The sequence below is a fragment of the Dromiciops gliroides genome, chromosome 1 (assembly GCF_019393635.1).
Source record: "Dromiciops gliroides isolate mDroGli1 chromosome 1, mDroGli1.pri, whole genome shotgun sequence".
Classification (NCBI taxonomy): Eukaryota; Metazoa; Chordata; class Mammalia; order Microbiotheria; family Microbiotheriidae; genus Dromiciops; species Dromiciops gliroides.
The window spans coordinates 436221165-436238641 of NC_057861.1; the positions used below are offsets into that span (position 1 = coordinate 436221165).

Below are 17477 nucleotides of genomic sequence, written 5' to 3' on the forward strand. Positions count from 1 at the left end.
TCCGTGAACTGATTAATTTTAGCAAGTTTCACCAAAACAAACTGGTCCCCGTTTATGCCTCAAGGTGAATTTTGTGACATTTAGCAGCAAAGAAAACTATTTCCTCTGTCATTCAGAACTAACCATGTGTAATTGGCCTAGAAGTCTGTTGTAGTTGGGAGAAATGCTTGCCGATAGCCCATCTGTTTTTTCATCTTGCCGTTCAAACAAGTCTGTGTTTACCATTCTGTCGGGGAAATTGGTTTACATGTATGGCAATTTTGATATGACACCGAAGTTTTCCCTTGAACTAACGCTACGGATTCGACAGGCTTTGTACTGTGAATAACCCTCCATGATGTCTATGACATTTACATAGTCATTACAGCCGATTTCATAAGGGAAATTAAGATCTCCAGTTTATCATAATTATTTGAAAACCAGTTGGTTTCTAGTGATATCGTCCCTTCCGACCCTCCTACGGAGGGCGGGGATGAGGTTAGGGGTGGCGGTCGAAGCATTAACTAGGACTTGTTAGTTGGCTATGGTGTGAGACCTAGGGCATGTTTTAGGGTCAGAGGAAATCTCCGCTGAAATTAAGCAGTTTCTAAGCAGGCTTCCTCCTCCCACCCCACCCCACCCCACCCCCGCTTCTTTCCACCCCCCACAGGCTTCGAATTTGCATTTCTCTTCCCTGCACATCATTAAGAGACTGTAGACTTCAGGGTGACAAGCCATCTATTTTGTAAAACAACAGGGATTTTAGGCAAAGACACGCACAGATGTTGCGTTGAGCAGACATTCTTTGCGGTCAGATAGCGACTTTTGAAGATGTATGTGTGAGGTCACTCGCTTGCAAGCGGAGGTGGGGAGCGGTTCGGGCACAGGGGGCCATCTGGTGCTCATATGTGGGCCGCAGGTAGGGCGATTTGTTTCTTGTCGGAGTCACTGCGGAATGGAAATGTCAAGGGTTGGGACGCAGCAGAAAAATGATAATCACCCTCATCACCCACTGTAGTGTCTGCTGGCCTGGCCCCGCGGTGCTGAAAGGGGAAAGAGAAGAAAAGGAGAGAAGGGGAAAGTAATCCAGTCAATGGAGTGTGAAATGACAGCATTAGAGCGCGTTGTTTGCTGGTCCACTGTGTTTGCCTCTCAGTTGGGGAGCCTGCCAAGATCTGGACGCAGTGGTGAGAAGCATCGAACTCCGGGCCCTTTGCTCGCGGTGGGCTGCACACGAACAGGGAGGGGGTGGGGACCCAGGGAGGTGAGGGAGGTTTGAGTAATTAGAGAAATTGCTCTGAAATCACTTGGGCTGCCCTGGCTGAAAGGCCTCAATCAGCCTCTGGCATGTGTGCAAATCCTGATTATTCGGGTGTTATTCGACTCCGGTGGTCAAAAGCCTTCGGTTCACGGCCCTTGGGGATTAAGTGCGGCTCCCCAGTTTTCCCAGGGCAGGGTGTGAGCCGGACCCTTAGGGGGCTGTTGGCTGATGGCCTAGGGCTCTTTTTGGCAGAAGGCTGGAGCTGCCTCAGGGATTTAGAGAATACAGGATGGGGAAGGGGAGAAGGGGACTGGGAGAATTGTATCAGATGAAACCCGAGACTGTTTTTTGTGTGCTGCCTCGATGCAAGGACATTTTCCTTGTGAACTCAACCACCTCAGCTTTATTCTCATGCTTTGTTAAGGATAGGAGGTGGAGGAGAAACATAGAAGACTATGCAAACTACCAACGGTGACCAAAGCTGTATCCATCGAATGGAAAATAGCATAATTGGCTTTAGTGGGAAGAAGGCCCGACTCTGTGTTAGAAAGAACAGGACTCAAATCCTCTCCCGAACACTTAATAGATATAGGATTAAGTAAATCACTTTATTTCCCTAAGCCTCAATTTCCTCATCGGAATTCCCCACAGGGTTGTAGTGAGGCTTAAATGACATAATATCTATCAATAAAGTACCTTAAAGCTCTATGTCAAAGGGAGTTAACATTATCTGAGGATCCTGCCAAATACAGACATTCAAATGTAATGATTTAAGTCTCTGAACAGTGCATTGCATATGGTAAATGGCTAATAAATGTTTCTTGAATTGAATTGAACTAATACCTCAAATTCTTCTTCTCTAGGGCTTGAATTTGGCCCGAAATTTCTGCAGGATATAACAAAAAGGACTTCTCTACCATGTTGAAGGAATCACATTTTATTCTTAGCAAATAGAGGAGATCATCTTTGATTACTGGATAAAGGTTGGGATCTGCTTCTGCCTGAGAAGAAAGTTCCATTTTAGTGCGAAGAAGTGGAACATAATTAGTTTGAACTTCACAGAAATGTAGCCTTCAAGATTCACCATTTCAAACACCTTCACAAAATACAAAGTATGTTATTTGTTTATTCATTAACAGCTTTCCAGTGACCAACTTCTTTTGGGGGGGGCAATGAGGGTTAAGTGACTGTGTGGGGTCACATAGCTAGTAAGTGTCAAGTGTCTGAGGTCAAATTTGAACTCAGGTCCTCCTGAATCCAGAACCGGTGCTTTTGCCACCTAGCTGCCCCTCCCCCACCCCCCAGTGGCCAACTTCTTATGGCCCTGACCTACTCCATGTCCTCATCACTCAGGCCTAGATTTCTGCATTTGCCTTCTAGCTGGTCTACTGTGTACACCACTTGCTTGTATACTACCACAGATCTTCCTAAAATATTTTATTCACTCCACTCCCCTACTCAAGAACCTTCAATGGCTTTCAATGTGGACTTTGATTTTAAGGCCCTTCCTAAATTGGATCTGTGTATCTAAACCCTAGCTTCTTAAACTGTAGGTCTCAACCTTATATTGGGGTGGAGTAACTGAATGTGGGGGTCACGAAAAATTTGGTAACAATCAACAGAATACCTATTTTGTATACCAATATAACTGGGGTCGAGTAAAAATTTCTCCCGTGAAAAGGGTTCTCGAGTAGAAAAAGTTTAAGAAGATCTGATCTATACAATCTAATTTACCAATACTTTCTAATTCATATCTTTTACTCCAATAGGCAAAAGAGGAATTCTCTCTGAGTCTCTGTGTCTGTGTGTCTTTCATTTCAGTTCCACTCCTGATTCCCTGGGAAGCTTTCATATGCTCTGTTTCTGAGTTGGGCTAGTTCACCCCACTTTAACCGCCCCCCCATTCCCTACCCTTGGAGCTTACCATATTGGTGCCAGATAGGGCAATTTTACCCCAGTGCAGCTCAAAACTTTACTGCCCAATTGATCCAACAATTTCAGCTTCCCCAGTAGCAGGGATTACAGGTTTGTACCATCACAGCCAGCTCCCTGGTGGTCAATCTCACCTCCAGTTCTCATCCTTCAAAGACTTCCTCAAGTCACAATTCTTGCATGAAGTCTTACTCCAAGACAACAGTCCCACTCTCATCTTTTTCTCTAAACTCCTTTGCACTTAACGATTAATAGATGTTCGGGGCACTGTGCTATATAGTATTTTCCTTTGGGTCCAGCAGGAGCTGACAGTCATACTATTGCAGTAAGTTGTTCTTTAATTGTTTCCCATGTTATTTTTGTCTTTACAACTAGATTTGAAGTTCATCCAGGGCTTATAACATGTCTTGTCATTCTTTTCTACTCTCCATGTTATGGCAGTAAGTAAAATCTTGTATCAGATTTTCAAGTGAGAAGAAACCTTAAAGATGATCTAATCTGGCCCCCATCATTTTACAGGGACAGAAGTTGACGGGCCCACAGAGATAATGTAATTTATCCAAAGTTGCCCCCTTTCCCCCTTAGTTGCTAGTGTTTTCCCTCTGTTGATTATCTCCAATTTATCCTGTATGCATCTTGTTAGTACATACTTGTTTGCTGTCTTCTGTCTTTTTAGACTGAATTCCTTGGAAGGAGAGACTTTGGTTTGGGGGCTTTTTGTTGTTATTTTTGCACTTCTTTGTGTTCTTGGTACTTAGCACAGTGGGCTGGTACATAGTAGGTTCTTAATAAATGCTTGTTTTCTGGATATGATTAATAAGTGACAAAGGTAGGAGTAGATTATAGCCTTCCGACTGGGCTAGTTTCATCACAATTCTCTGCCTCCTAATTAAGTGTCACTAAAAACTTTTTTTTAGAGTAAGGCAATAGGTAGCTAGACTAATTAATTATAGGACAACTTCTCCCCTTACTTTCTTAGCCTACCTCTCTCCCAAAGGAGGAATTCCAGGTTCCAGGGGAAAAAAAGAGGCAAGACCTAGAATTCTTGATTAGAGAGGATCAAAGAATTAGAATTAGTTCCAGGGATAAAGCCAATCAGTCTTTTGTACCTAGTCTTACTTCTTTTTGTCCAGTGGAAAAAAAATAGTGTCTATAGAGTTAAAGGACCTGGGTTTGAATTCCATTTCTAACACAATCTGAGTGATCTCAAGCAAATGACAACCACCCTGGGCATAAGTTTCCTTGTCTGTAAAATGAAAGAAATGGACTGCATGACACCTGAGGTTCTTTTCAGTTCTTGATCTGTAATCCTGTTCTGGGACTTTAAAAACTTTTCAATCCCTGGAGCTTTGTTGGGCACAGAGAACCTTGAATACTGGACTGTGAGTAAGAAAACTTGGGTTCTGGTTTTGGTCCTAGAAGCCAATCACTATCTATGAGATCCTGGGTGAGTCACCACTCTGTTCCTCCATTTTCTTATCTATAAAATGATGGCACTGGGTTTAAAGATCCCTTTCAGCTTGAAAGTCTAGATTGGCTATAAGGAAAAGCTTACTAATAATTGAAGCTGTCCAAAATTAGAATGTGCTTCCACTGGAGGTAATGAGTAGCCCCTTTTGTAGAGAACTTGATGCCCACCTTCCAGGTTTGTTGCAAAGGGAATTGTTGTTCAGATATGGGTTGGACTAGATTGCCTTCAAGGTCTTGATCAACTCTGAAATTCTGTAAAATTGTCAAAATCATCCCCTACCCATGGTGAGTTGAAGTATTCCATTTACTGCTATTTATCCTGCTATTTGCTTCAAGATGATGAGTGACTTAAATACTGGAAAAACAAATTAACTAGATTATCAGCCAGAAAAAAACAACAACAACCTAACAACCCCATGTGATTCTTTTCCTCTGAGGAACTAAGCAGATGTTTCAGAATAGAAACTAAACTTCACAACAGGACTACTACCATCACTGGATTAATCTAAAGGGTTTAATTGTCTGAGAGTAATTTACAGAAAGTACTTAGGACTACTTGATTTGAAGGAATAAACTATAATGGGAGAGCAACGACAGCTCCAGCTTTGAACGAATTTGTGGACCATTTCTTTTACCTGTTTGAAAGAAATCTTGCTCTTTCATTTTCTAAAAAAACACCCTCCCCCCACCTTTGATTTGGTTTCCCATGTACACCAGGGACAATTAAAAAATACCACTGAATTGCAACCCCTGTTTTCTTTCTATTCTTGTCTGATTTGCAAAACACACAGGACAGAATGTTCCACCAAGGATGATTGTCTTATCATGTCTAAAGTCCACAGCAGAATTGATCTCTGACCTCTTGTAGAGTGTAAAGGTCCCCCCTTTAAATAAATGAAGCAGGCTTCCATTGCCAGTCTGGCCTGCCATTTAAAAATGTTGTTTTAAGTCTAATTGGGCTGAAACAGTCTTATTTGTATTCTGCCTAGAGTCAATCATCATCAAAAAAGCATGCATTATCCTGTTTTGCCCAGCTCCTGGCCCCATTGCCAGGGTAATTGAGGTTTGGCCAAGAACCAGGATTGATGGGGGGTGGGGCTGGTGTTGTGGGCCGGTATGATGCCATTCCTGATGTTGGCACTGAGCCACTCTGCTCTGTCTTGGCTACTCCCTTCCTTGCATCACTCCAAAACTTGACTGAAGCCCAAATTCATTGTCCACCCTAATCTAGAACATGAAAAATAAACTAATTTAATTTGTTTAAAAAATTATTTCTTTATGTTCTGTCCAAGCTGTATTTAGGGAAAAGTTGATTTTTATAAAGCATGAAGTTCATGGCAATATTCACATCAGTCGCCCAAACAACCCACATAAGCTGCAGTTTTTTTGCATTAATGAAATTAATGAAAGATAAGTGCACATTTTCCCATGCCTACATTCATTCATCATTTATTAAATACCCATATGCTCAGCACACATGATACTTTGCAGTAAATGTTTTCCTTTTGGAAATCCACCTACGTGAGACTGAAATTTTATAGGATGACTTCTTGGTACCCCCAAAGCTGAAAGAGTTGTGTGCTTCAGAATCCGATGATACCGTGAAGTCAAATTTCAGGAACTGGAATTACAGGGGGCTGCAGGTGTCCCGACCCAGTTGTTTTGGAGTGGATGCAGTGATGCTAGTTTCTGACTTGTTGGGGCAGGCCCTACCCTTGACTTCCAGTATCTGTAGGCACTTAGACATATCTAAAATGGGTGAATGCTAAAGGATAGGGAGGGGAAAAATCCAGTGAATTAGACAAGAAAGCAGCTGAGAATAACAAATGATGTTACTCTTGGCTCTAGCAAAGCACAGTATGTACATGTGACCATAAAATAACGAGACTGCTTTTCATAGGCCACATGTGAAAATCAGCCTCATTACTTTTTGGCTACACCACACACAAATTTACTTGTTAAATATTAATTGAACACAATTTGTATTTTTCTATATGTTTTCTTCGTGCCTCTCTACACTTGGCTATTTTGGCCAGGCAAAATACATAATCTAGGACGTGCATGCATCATATATCATATACAGGTACATCTTATTTCTCTCCTTATGGTTTTTTGGCCCAATTAAAATGTGTAGAATTAGTTCTATGGATTTATCTCCATGCATAAAATTCATTCTGGATTTGAATCAAACTTTCCAGATTTTTTTAAAGCTGAGTTAGCTTTGTTGGTTTTACTAACTGTGCTTTTCTACATTTATTTATTTTTGTGATTTATAAAAATGCACCCATGGTTTTAGTAGTCACCCCTGGGTACATGGGCAAAAGTTTATAAAATTTTCCAAAATATGGTAATCCAACCATAGCAAAACACCATTATAGCAACAGAAAACACAAACCAACTGAACATTAGCCCAGAATAACATTCCCCCAACTATCTGGGGAAAATAAACTGAAAAGATCCATCTTTCATCATGCCCTGAAGGTCAGCTAACCAGGGCTTTAAGGGGAATGAAGAGAATGGAATTCTAGAGAGGAGGGCCCTTCATAGAAAATCCTCTGCCTCTAGTTCCCCCTAGAAGATACTGTAGGGTAGGAGTGTTTAATTGTGCTCTTTCTGTGTTTTAATTTACATGTCCCTTGTTGTAAGAAACAAAGGGACAAAGTCACTCTAAACTCATGTTAAAATAACTAGGAGGATAGAACAATTATTTGATGGCTTTCATTTCCATAGATATACTGCATGATCTTGGTCAGTCCAGTTTAATAATGTCTTTGCCTTTAATAACTAAGGTTTTGTGGGTGGATGTGGAAAGAGTAGGGATCAGAAGTAGGCTCATTTGATCAAAGGTTTAAAGCTGTATAGGACCTTAGAAGACTGGTGTTCTGAGTTTAGTTTGGGACTGAATTTTCAGCTAATCAACTGAACTACCCATTTCACTTTGCCCTGGTATATGCAGTCTAGGTCAAGGGAAAGTTAAATCATTGATCAAAAAATAGGGTTGGGGAAGGAATTTTGGAGGGTTGTGTATATTGGGTTTGGGAAGGAAGGGTAGAATGGGGAGTGGAAGAGTCAGGGTAGAAGATAAGGTAACACGGATAAGGTAAAAAAAAACTTAGAAAGAAAATAGTGAGTAAAAATAAGATGGGGGGAATTCACAAATAGTAATTATAACTTTGAATGTGAATGGGATGTTGATGGTAGCTCTCTCTGTGGTGGCAAAGAACTGGGAATTCCCAGGGATCTCCATCAATTGGGAAATGGCTGGTGTATGGTTATTATGGAATACTTCTGTGCTATAAGAAATGATGAGCTCAATAATCTTAGAAAAGCATGGAATGACATGCAAAATGGTGAAGAACAAAGTGAACAGAACCAAGAGAACATCATATACAATAACAGCAATATTGTTTTAAGAATGCTTTTGAGCCATTGAGTCATTTTGGGAATTATAAATACACAGATGAAAAATAAAGGACCTATAAAGGAAAAAAGGAGTCTTAAATAACTCTCAAAAGGAAAAGGGCAACCAGATTTGGGGGAGGAGCCCAGGTCTGCCATACTGACCATCTCAGGGCCATATGTTGGATTTGTTATTGTTTAGATGTTCCTGACTCTTCATGACCCCATTTGGGGTTTTCTTGGTAAAGATCCTAGGGCTGTTTGCCATTTCCTTTTCCAGCTCATTTTACAGATGAGGAGGAAACTGAGGCAAACAGGGTTAAGTGACTTGTCCAGGATCACATAGCTGGTAAGTGTCTGAGGCTAGATTTGCACTCAGGAAGATGAGTCTTCCTGACTTCAGGCCTGGGACTCTGTCTGCTCTACCACCTAAGCTGCCCATGACCTCATAGATCAAATTCAAGAGCAATGCCAGCGTAATTTGGGGGAGAGCAAAATAGAGGACACTGTGGTTTGGGAGATGACAATAGGTACATATGATTTCTATAAGACATATTGGGCAAATTCCCAAGATTCAGGTCACTAGGGGGGATTATCAAGGGCAAAAGATTATTATTGCTCTTTCCCTTCTTCACTCAGAGAGGATAGCTTATTCCACAAATGCTAACTTGCTAGTGCTGACATTTCATTAAGTGCTTGAATACAAATACCAGCAGAAAGACAGTCCCTGCCCTCAAAAAGCTTACATTTCAAAGAAGGAAGATAACACATAAAAGGAAATCCAAAAGGTAGGGATGTGGAAGACGTAGGGTGCCCATAGAGCATGGTAGAGGAAGTCCAGAAAGAGAAGACAGAAATAAAGACATGGCTGGCTTGGGTATCCTCCTTAAAATTGGGGATCTTGAAGGAACCAGCCAGGAAGAAGAAGTGGTGGAGGGGAGGGTACTTTTAGTGGGAAAGGTCCAGGGGTGATGTGATCTTCAGGGGCAAAGAGTTTCTGTGACATGATAGAGAAAGCAGAGTCAAGAATACATCCTGGAGCAAAATGAGGACAAGGTCGGTCTGGGTTGAGCCTTCCTTAAAATAGAGGTTCAGGAAAGAAGCAGCTATTTAGAGGGAGAGGCTGTTTAGACAAATTAATTCAGGACAAACCTTTTACCAGCGGTGAGGAGAAACTAAGATGTTTGGGGATAGATACCTAATCTTCCAAAAATCATGTTAGAGAGGGTATTCATGGCTATTCATACAGCTTAACCTTGGGCTTAATAGAAAAAATTCGGTTGGTCAGTCTGAGTCCTAATCAGTAGTACCATGTTTCTTATGTTCTTCTTGAATAACAATCACCCTCCATTCCTTAATTGCCATTTAACAACTTCTTGATTTAAGAGAGCTGGACAGGGGTAGCTAGGTGGCACAGTGGATAAAGCACCGGCCTTGAATTCAGGAGGACCTGAGTTCAAATGTGACACTTGACACTTACTAGCTGTGTGACCCTGGGCAAGTCACTTAACTCTCATTGCCCCACCAAAAAAAGAGAGGGCTGTAGCAATGCAGCTTCACAGAATCCTACTCTTGCCCTTTTGTTTCCTCTGAACAAGGAATCAAGAAGGGCAATAAATGGGTACTTGGTATCTTTCCCATGCGTTAAGAAAGTACAGGTCAAAGGGAGTTGTGTACCTCACCCATCACAAATGCTTAAAGGATATAAATTAATTTCATATGACAAAAAGTATCAGAAAAAGTTGATGGGCAAAAAAAGAAAAAAAGAAAAAGTTGAATACAATAAAATTAAAAACAAACAAACAAACCTTTGGATAAGCTGAGTTTGAGGTGCCTACAAGCCATTCAGTTTGGATTGTCCATTAGGCAACTGCTGATGTGGGCCCAGAGCTGAGGAAAGAGATTAGGGGAGGAGAGAAAGGGCTTGAGGCCCCTTCCATGCCTCTAAACAGGTTTCAGCAAACTTTGGCAAACACCCAGGCTTTTAGAGTTAGTTTTCTGACTTTGAGTGATTTTGTTCAGGCCTTCAGTAAAGTTCTTATATTGACATTTATTAGCAGAGAGTGTTGCTGCCAACACGAGTTTAGAGTAGATTGTGGTATAAACATACTTCCTCTTTACACATTCTAATCAATGCAGAATGGCAATTTTATTGAAACAGACTCAAAGCTGAAGACCCTTTGCACATGCGCACACACGTACACACAGACACAGGCACGAACCCACACACACATGCAGAGTTTAGATTATACTTATAGTTGGTAACTTCTCTAATTATGGGGCTGCGTGTGTTCAGAGAGGAAAATGAAATCAGCTAACATGGGAGGCCAGGAAGTTGTCCTGCTCTCATTCAAACTTTATGATTGCAGGCTTTGAGGGGCCAATTCAGAGAAGTGGTGGGTGACCGCTTAAGTAGACTCGGTCCTTTTTTTGTATCATCTAATGTCACCAGCCAATTCTCAGCGGAGGAACGCATCTATTCCTAGTCTGTCCACATTTCCGAGATATTTTTTTAAGGCAAACCAACCATTTTATTTTCCTTTGACTAGTTCAGGGATTTCATAGGCAGATAGCTCTTTACATTGGCTTTAGAGGGGGCCTGGGGCAGCACCCCAAGAAGCGGGGTGAGGGTATCCAATCCTTTCGTGCCTCACGAGACCAATTCCTCACTACCTTGCTGTGGATCGCGCAGCTCACACAGTAATGCAGTTTCACATACAGTTTGGGCAGCACAGAAGAGTCGAAAACACTGGCCTCGGAGATGTCTCTGACGGCCGTGGCTTCCACGATGTTGCGGATGACGAACTTCTTGGTGGCCTTGTCCATGGGCACGCAGAGGGCGCAGTTGGTGCGGCGGGTGGGCTGCACATGGCCGCGGCCCTTCTTGGTGCGCCCGGTGTTCCTCCTCTTCTTGGTCATCTTGTAAGTCAGAAGCTGAAAAAAAAGCCCGAGATATTTCTAACAAATCATTCTTCTGGATCGTGTTCTTGGGGTTGTTTGTCCTCCTAAGGTGCTGGGGAAATTATGTCTTTTGTATTATATTTACCAACCAGAGAGCCTCATTCACTTCTTCTCTCCTTTCTGTTGGAAGAATAGCACAAGAAACATCTGCACAGAGCCTAATTATTGGTGTCTTTAACAAACGGCAGTAAATAATGACGAAGAGATGAGATTGTAGCTCATGGAGCAGTGCCCACAACTTACTTTTAGCATCTTTGTACTGGGGTCAACATTCCATAGTGAAAAGAGTACTGGGGGTAACTAGGTGGCCCAGTGGATAGAGCACTGGCCTTGGATTCAGGAGGACCTGAGTTCAAATCCTGTCTCAGACATTTGACACTTACTAGCTGTGTGACTCTGGGCAAGTCACTTAGCCCTCATTGCCCCACCAAAAAAAAAAAAAAAAAGAAGAGAAAAGAAAAGAAAGAAAAGAGTACTTACTAAGTGATGCCCTAAGATCTAGTTCAAGTCACATGTCAGACATGTAGAGCTTGAAAGGGACTTTAGAAGTAATCTAATCCCATTCTCTGAGGCCCAGAGAATCTAAGTAAATAGGACAAAATCAGCTAAGTATTAAATGACAGAGTCAGTATTTGAACCCTGGTCCCCTGATTTCCAACCCAAAAGGTTTTTTTTGTTTTGTTTTTTTTTAATTTTGTCACACTGTCTTCTGCATTTCTTCTTGCTAAAAATGTGTGACCTTGGGCAAGTCAACAAACAATTCTAAACCTCACTTTTCTCAGCTGTAAATTGGAGATAATGGAACATACCTTTCCTACTTAACAACACCTCATACCCCTTACAATAGTTTGCACCATCATATTGTGGCAAAGCTGAAAGATTGGAAAGAGTGAAAAGAGAGAGATCTTGAAGCAAAGGAATAGGGCTTCAGATACAAATAAACATTCCACAAAACAATGAACTTGCCTCTAGGCAAGGCTGCATTTCTACCTTTGTCCTTAGCCACTCATCCATATAAGACCCCAGTAGGAGTCTGGGAAGTGTAACTGGCTCAATCCTGAGTAATCACTACGGGCCAAGAAAGAGTGCCCAGGCTGAGAGAACTGATCCTTAACTAGGAAGAGCAGTCAGACAGGAGAGGCTAGACCTCACCCATGTCCTGCCTGAAGGTGGCACACCTCAGTCAAAGAGAAGTTTCTGTGGCTCCTGGGATAAGGGTCTTTGTCCTAGTGGAAAGAGCAATGGTGATGCTTTAGCTGAACAGAGTACAGCAGTATCCAGCCAAGACTGTTGCTAGGGGCCGTGAAAAACTGCAGCTGCATGTAGAAGATTGAGTCCAGGTTGCTCAGTGGATTGACCCATCTAGCAGAGACCCCCCACCCTAAGAAAAGCCCAGAGTCTGAGCAACCTTCTCAACCAAGCTCAGTCACAGCTGCCCAGTGGAGTTGTAAGTTGCCCTAGCTACGTGTGCTCCTGTATGTCACAACTCCTATACTTCAAATTTGTGTCTGCTCTTTCTGCCACCCCGCCAAGAACACCCTTTGTTATAAAAGAAATGCTTTGTAACCAGTGTTTTTGGTATGTCATTTGAATAAATGCCTTTTATAAAGAACTAACTGATCTTTTGGCTGATTGTTAAGGGAAAGCATGCCAGAGGGCCTCAGCTACTAAAGTGATTTTCCTAAAGCTCAGGTCCAATCAATAACCTCCAGTGGCTTCCTATTGCCTCCCAGGAGCAAGTACAAAATCCTCAGTTTGGCGTTCAAAGCCATTTATAACCTAGCCCCCTCCTACCTCTCTAGCCTTCTTACACCTTACTTTTTATTTTATTTCTTTTTTGGTGGGGCAATGAAGGTTAAGTGACTTGCCCAGGGTCACACAGCTAGTAAGTGTCAAGTGTCCGAGGCCGCATTTGAACTCGGGTACTCCTGAATCCAGGTCCAGTGCTTTATCCACTGTGCCACCTAGCTGCCCCCTACACTTACTTTTTGACACATACTCTGATCCAGTGATACTGGCCTCCTGGCTATTCCACAAACAAAATACCCCATCTTTCCACTCCTGGCATCTTTCTACTCTTGGCATTCTCTCCAACTGTCCCCCATGTCTCCCTCCTCTGCTCCAACTATTGACCTCCATGGCTTCAAATCTCAACTAAAATACCACCTTGTACAGGAAGCCTTTCCCAAACCCTCTTAATTCTAGGGTTTTCCCTCTGTTTATTATTTCCTATTTACCCTGTATGTAGTTAGCTTTGTATATATTTATTTGTATGTTGTCTCCCTCATTAGATTGTAAGCTCCTTGAGGGCAGGGACTGTCTTTTGCCTTTTTTCTATTCCCAGCACTTAGCACAGGGCATGATACATTGTAGGCACTTAATGCTCATTGATTGATTGAGTTGGTGTTAGGCAGATAGCCACTCACAGGTTTACTTGGTGGCAGCTACTACAGTGGGGATCTGACCTGACAATGTCTTCCTGAATTGGCTTGGGGGTGGGGTGTGAAACCAGAGGGGATAACTTGATGTAGAAGTGGTTTATAAATAGTAAAACACTATGCAAACATAAATTATCATCATAGCATCTAGGGAAGTGTTTTTGACTCTTTTGTAGAATCTCTGAAGAGGAGCTGCTTCTGTCAGATCAATGACCATAGTGATTTTCTCAAGTTGGTGGGGCTGTGTGGTGAGCCAAAGGTTAGTGATAGTATCCAAAATGGGTAGAAGACATATTTTTAAAGGTTTGTGGAATATAATCCAGCTAAGCCTATGCAACCACAATGAACAATTTAGTCAAATCCTATAACATAAAAAAATGTCCTGGATTTAGACTCAGAAAAGTGGATTCGAATTAGGGCTTCTGCCATTAACTGGTGGAATGTTACTTACATGTCTAAGTCTTGGTTTGTTCACCTATAAAATGAGGGAGGTAGGGTAGATGAACTCTAAGATTATGCTATCAGTGAACATAACTAACATTTATATTTCCATGTCATCTCCCCTATAGAGGGTAAGTTCTTTGAAGGCAAAGATAATTTCATTTTTGTCTTTGGATCAAGTGCAGTACTTGGCACATGCCAGGTGCTTAAGGAATATTTGTTGTCAATTCCTATCTCATTTTGAAGCTTGAGGAGAACTTAATTCATTACCTCCCTTTAGAGGCTAAATCATAAGACTAGATACTTGAGCAGAAAGGCCTTCTCACCTTCTGATTAAACTCAGCCACATCCATCACCAACTTTGTCTGAACCCTGGGGTTCACTTTGTGCTGTGCAGAGGGGGTGTCTGAAACCCAATAATCTGAAAAAAGGCCCCTGTGGCAATCAGATGGGGCCGCTCAGGTTTGGATCAAAATGTCAAGATGACTAATGTTCCCAAGTCTTGGCTGCCAGCAGCAAGGCTCTGTGTGTGACTGGGCTCCCAAGAAACATTCCCTGGCACCACAGCTGCCAAGGAATGATACACCTCTAAAGCACCAATACTGAAGAGGATGCCATTGTTTCGAAACACCTCAGCAGAATTACAGGGATATTATTACCCTGAAAGTCATGCCCTTTCCCAGGATCCAGCCTCCCCAAAGCATAACATTACTCAGTCATTTTTCATATTCCCTACTCTGGGAGTTCATCCCCAGAAGTTAATATCATTATTTCTGTCCTGCACAGGAAGTAATGCTATCAGCAACAGCGGGATCCATCTGTGCTGAAAGAACTGCTGGACTGTGTAAATGCTTGCTCACTGGGGGTAGGGGGAGAGATGAATGAGGGGAGAAGAGGGCTAGCCAGTAAGGCAATAATGATTTTAGTAATGACCATGATGAGATTAACAAAACTTTGCATTTCTAAAACCCTTCCTAGTGTAGTGTGGTAGAGAGGACATTGAATTGGAAGCCAGAGGATCTAGGTTTGAATTCCATCTTGAAACTTTTATTTTGTTGTTGAATTGTTCATTTTTAACATTTTTTTTTGTGGGGCAATGAGGGTGAAGTGACTTGCTCAGGGTCACACAGCTAGTAAATATTAAGTGTCTGAGGCTGGATCTGAATTCAGGTCCTCCTGAATCCAGGGCCTGCGCTTTATCCAGTGCACCACCTAGCTGCCCCTAAATCATTTCTTAATATATTCTGCCTCCTCCTTTCTCCTCTGAGCCTTTCCTTGTAACAAAAAACTAAAAAGAAAATTTCAGCACATGAACTACATCTGATAGTATATCTGATAGTAAATATTGCATGTGGCTCCATTGCCCCTTGTCTCTGCAATGGGAGGTTCATTTTCTCACCTCTTCTCTGGACTGTGCTAACATTCCATGGTGACATAGCTTACTCAGTGGCAACACCAGGGCTAGAATCTTCTGATTCCAAGCTACTACCCTAATCTATTCACCAGACTATATTGCTCCAGTTTCCTCTGTCAGTAGAATGGGAGAGAGTTCAGTGAGTACAGGCAGAACCCCCATATCCATTGTAAAACTCTCAAGTGACAGTCAATAAATATTTCTTAAGTGCCTACTTTGTGTCAGGCACCATGCTAAGCTCTGGAAATACAAAAGGAAGCAAAAGACAGCCTCTGCCTTCAAGGAGCTCACAATCTAATGAGGGAGAAAAAAAGGTAAACAAATATCTAAAAACAAACTATACATAGGATAAGAAGGAAATAATGATGAGAGAAGGCATCAGAATTAAAAAGGGTTGGGAAAGGCTTCCTGTAGATGATGGGATTTTAGCTGGGACTTAAAGGAAGCCAGGGAAGACAGCATGCAAAGATGAAGAAGGGGAACTATGCCATTCTAGATATGGGGACAGCCAGAGAAACTGCCTGGAGATTAAGTGTCTCATTTGAAGAGCAGCTAGAGGCCAGTGTCACTGGATTGAAAAGTACATGGCAATAAATAAATAGATAGAGAGATAGATAGATAGATAAGTAAATAGATAAATAAATAAATAGATGAATAAACAAACAAACGAATGAATGAATAAATAAATAAATAAATAAATAAATGAATAAGGGGCAGCTAGGTGGCACAGTGGATAAAGCACTGGCCCTGGATTCAGGAGGACCTGAGTTCAAATGCAATCTCAGACACTTGACACTTACTAGCTGTGTGACCCTGGGCAAGTCACTTAACCCCAATTGCCTCACACACAAAAAAGAAAGAAAAAGAAAAGTACATGGCAGGGGGTAAAGTGTAAGAAGCCTGGAAAGGTAGAAAGGGACTAGGTTATAAAGGACCTTGAATGCCGAAGGATTTTATATTTGATCCTGGAGGCAATAGGGAGCCACTAGAGTCCATTGAATAAGGGGGTGACATGATTGAAGCTGCACTTTAGGAAAGTCACTTGAGTGGCTGAATGGAGGCTGGATTGGAATGGGGAGAGATTTGAGGCAGGCAGACCTGTTGGCAGCTATTGCAATAGTCCAGGTGTGAGATGATGAAGGTCTGCACCAGTGTGATGGAAGAGTCAGAGGAGAGAAGGGGGCATTTTTGAGAGACATGGCAAAGGTGAAATCAGCAGGTCTTGGCAACAACTTGGACGTGGCAGATAAGAAATAGTAAGGAATCCAGGATGATGGCTAAATTGCAATCCTGAGGGACTGGGATGATGGTGTTGTCCTCTACAGTAATGGAGAAAATAGAAGGGAGGGGAAAGTTAAGGGGAAAAGATAATGAGCATCTTTAGTTTAAGAAGTCACTGGACAGCCAGTTTGAGATGTCTGAAAGGCAACTAGAAATTTGGGATTGGAGGTCAGCAGAGAAGTTGGGGCAGGAAAGGTAGATTTGAGAATCATCTGTATAGAAATACCTGGTTCTTCTTTAAAGCCACCAAGTCAGGACTGAAAGATGTAGAAGAATTCTTTTTTTTGGTGGGGCAATGAGGGTTAAGTGACTTGCCCAGGGTCACACAGCTAGTAAGTGTCAAGTGTCTTAGGCTAGATTTGAATTCAGGTCCTCCTGGATCCAAAGCCGGTGCTTTCTCCACTTTGCCACTTAGCTGCCCCTGTAGTAGAATTCTTAATCCACTTGGAGAAACCATAATATTGCACTTAAAATAGTACTCACAATAGATGTCTGTGCATGCATGCACACTGTGGGTGCCCACGTGCATGTGTATAGTGGTCTGAGTTAGGTTTGGAGAACTATTGGCAAGCGATTCACTGGAATACATAGTCTTAGAAGTGCCTAGAGGCATTGAGAAGTTGGGATTTGCAAGTATGTGTTAAAGACAGTATTAGATTCCAGGTTGGTCTTCCTGCTTCAAAGGCTAGTCCTCTATGCCATAATGTGTTTGGGTGAATCGATGGAGATGTTTTAGGAAGGAGTTATTCAATTGTTTCAGTCATGTTTGATTCTTTGTGACCCCATTTGAGGTTTTCTTGGAAAAGATACTGGAGTGGTTTGCTATTTCCTTCTCTAGCTTCTTTTACAGATGAGTAAACTGAGGCAAATGGGTTAAATGACTTGCCCAGGGTCACATAGC

General features: G+C 42.1%; 1 protein-coding gene across 1 annotated transcript; it reads right to left on the minus strand.

Annotated features, from left to right (window-relative positions):
- Window positions 1–790: 790 nt before the first annotated feature.
- Window positions 791–10960, minus strand: LOC122750148 (40S ribosomal protein S26-like). The gene is made up of 3 exons (XM_043996816.1): window positions 10715–10960; window positions 6164–6263; window positions 791–927 (listed from the first exon to the last, which is right to left on the minus strand). Exons 1-3 carry the CDS (start codon window positions 10958–10960, stop codon window positions 791–793), a joined length of 483 nt encoding a protein of 160 aa, XP_043852751.1.
- Window positions 10961–17477: the final 6517 nt, after the last annotated feature.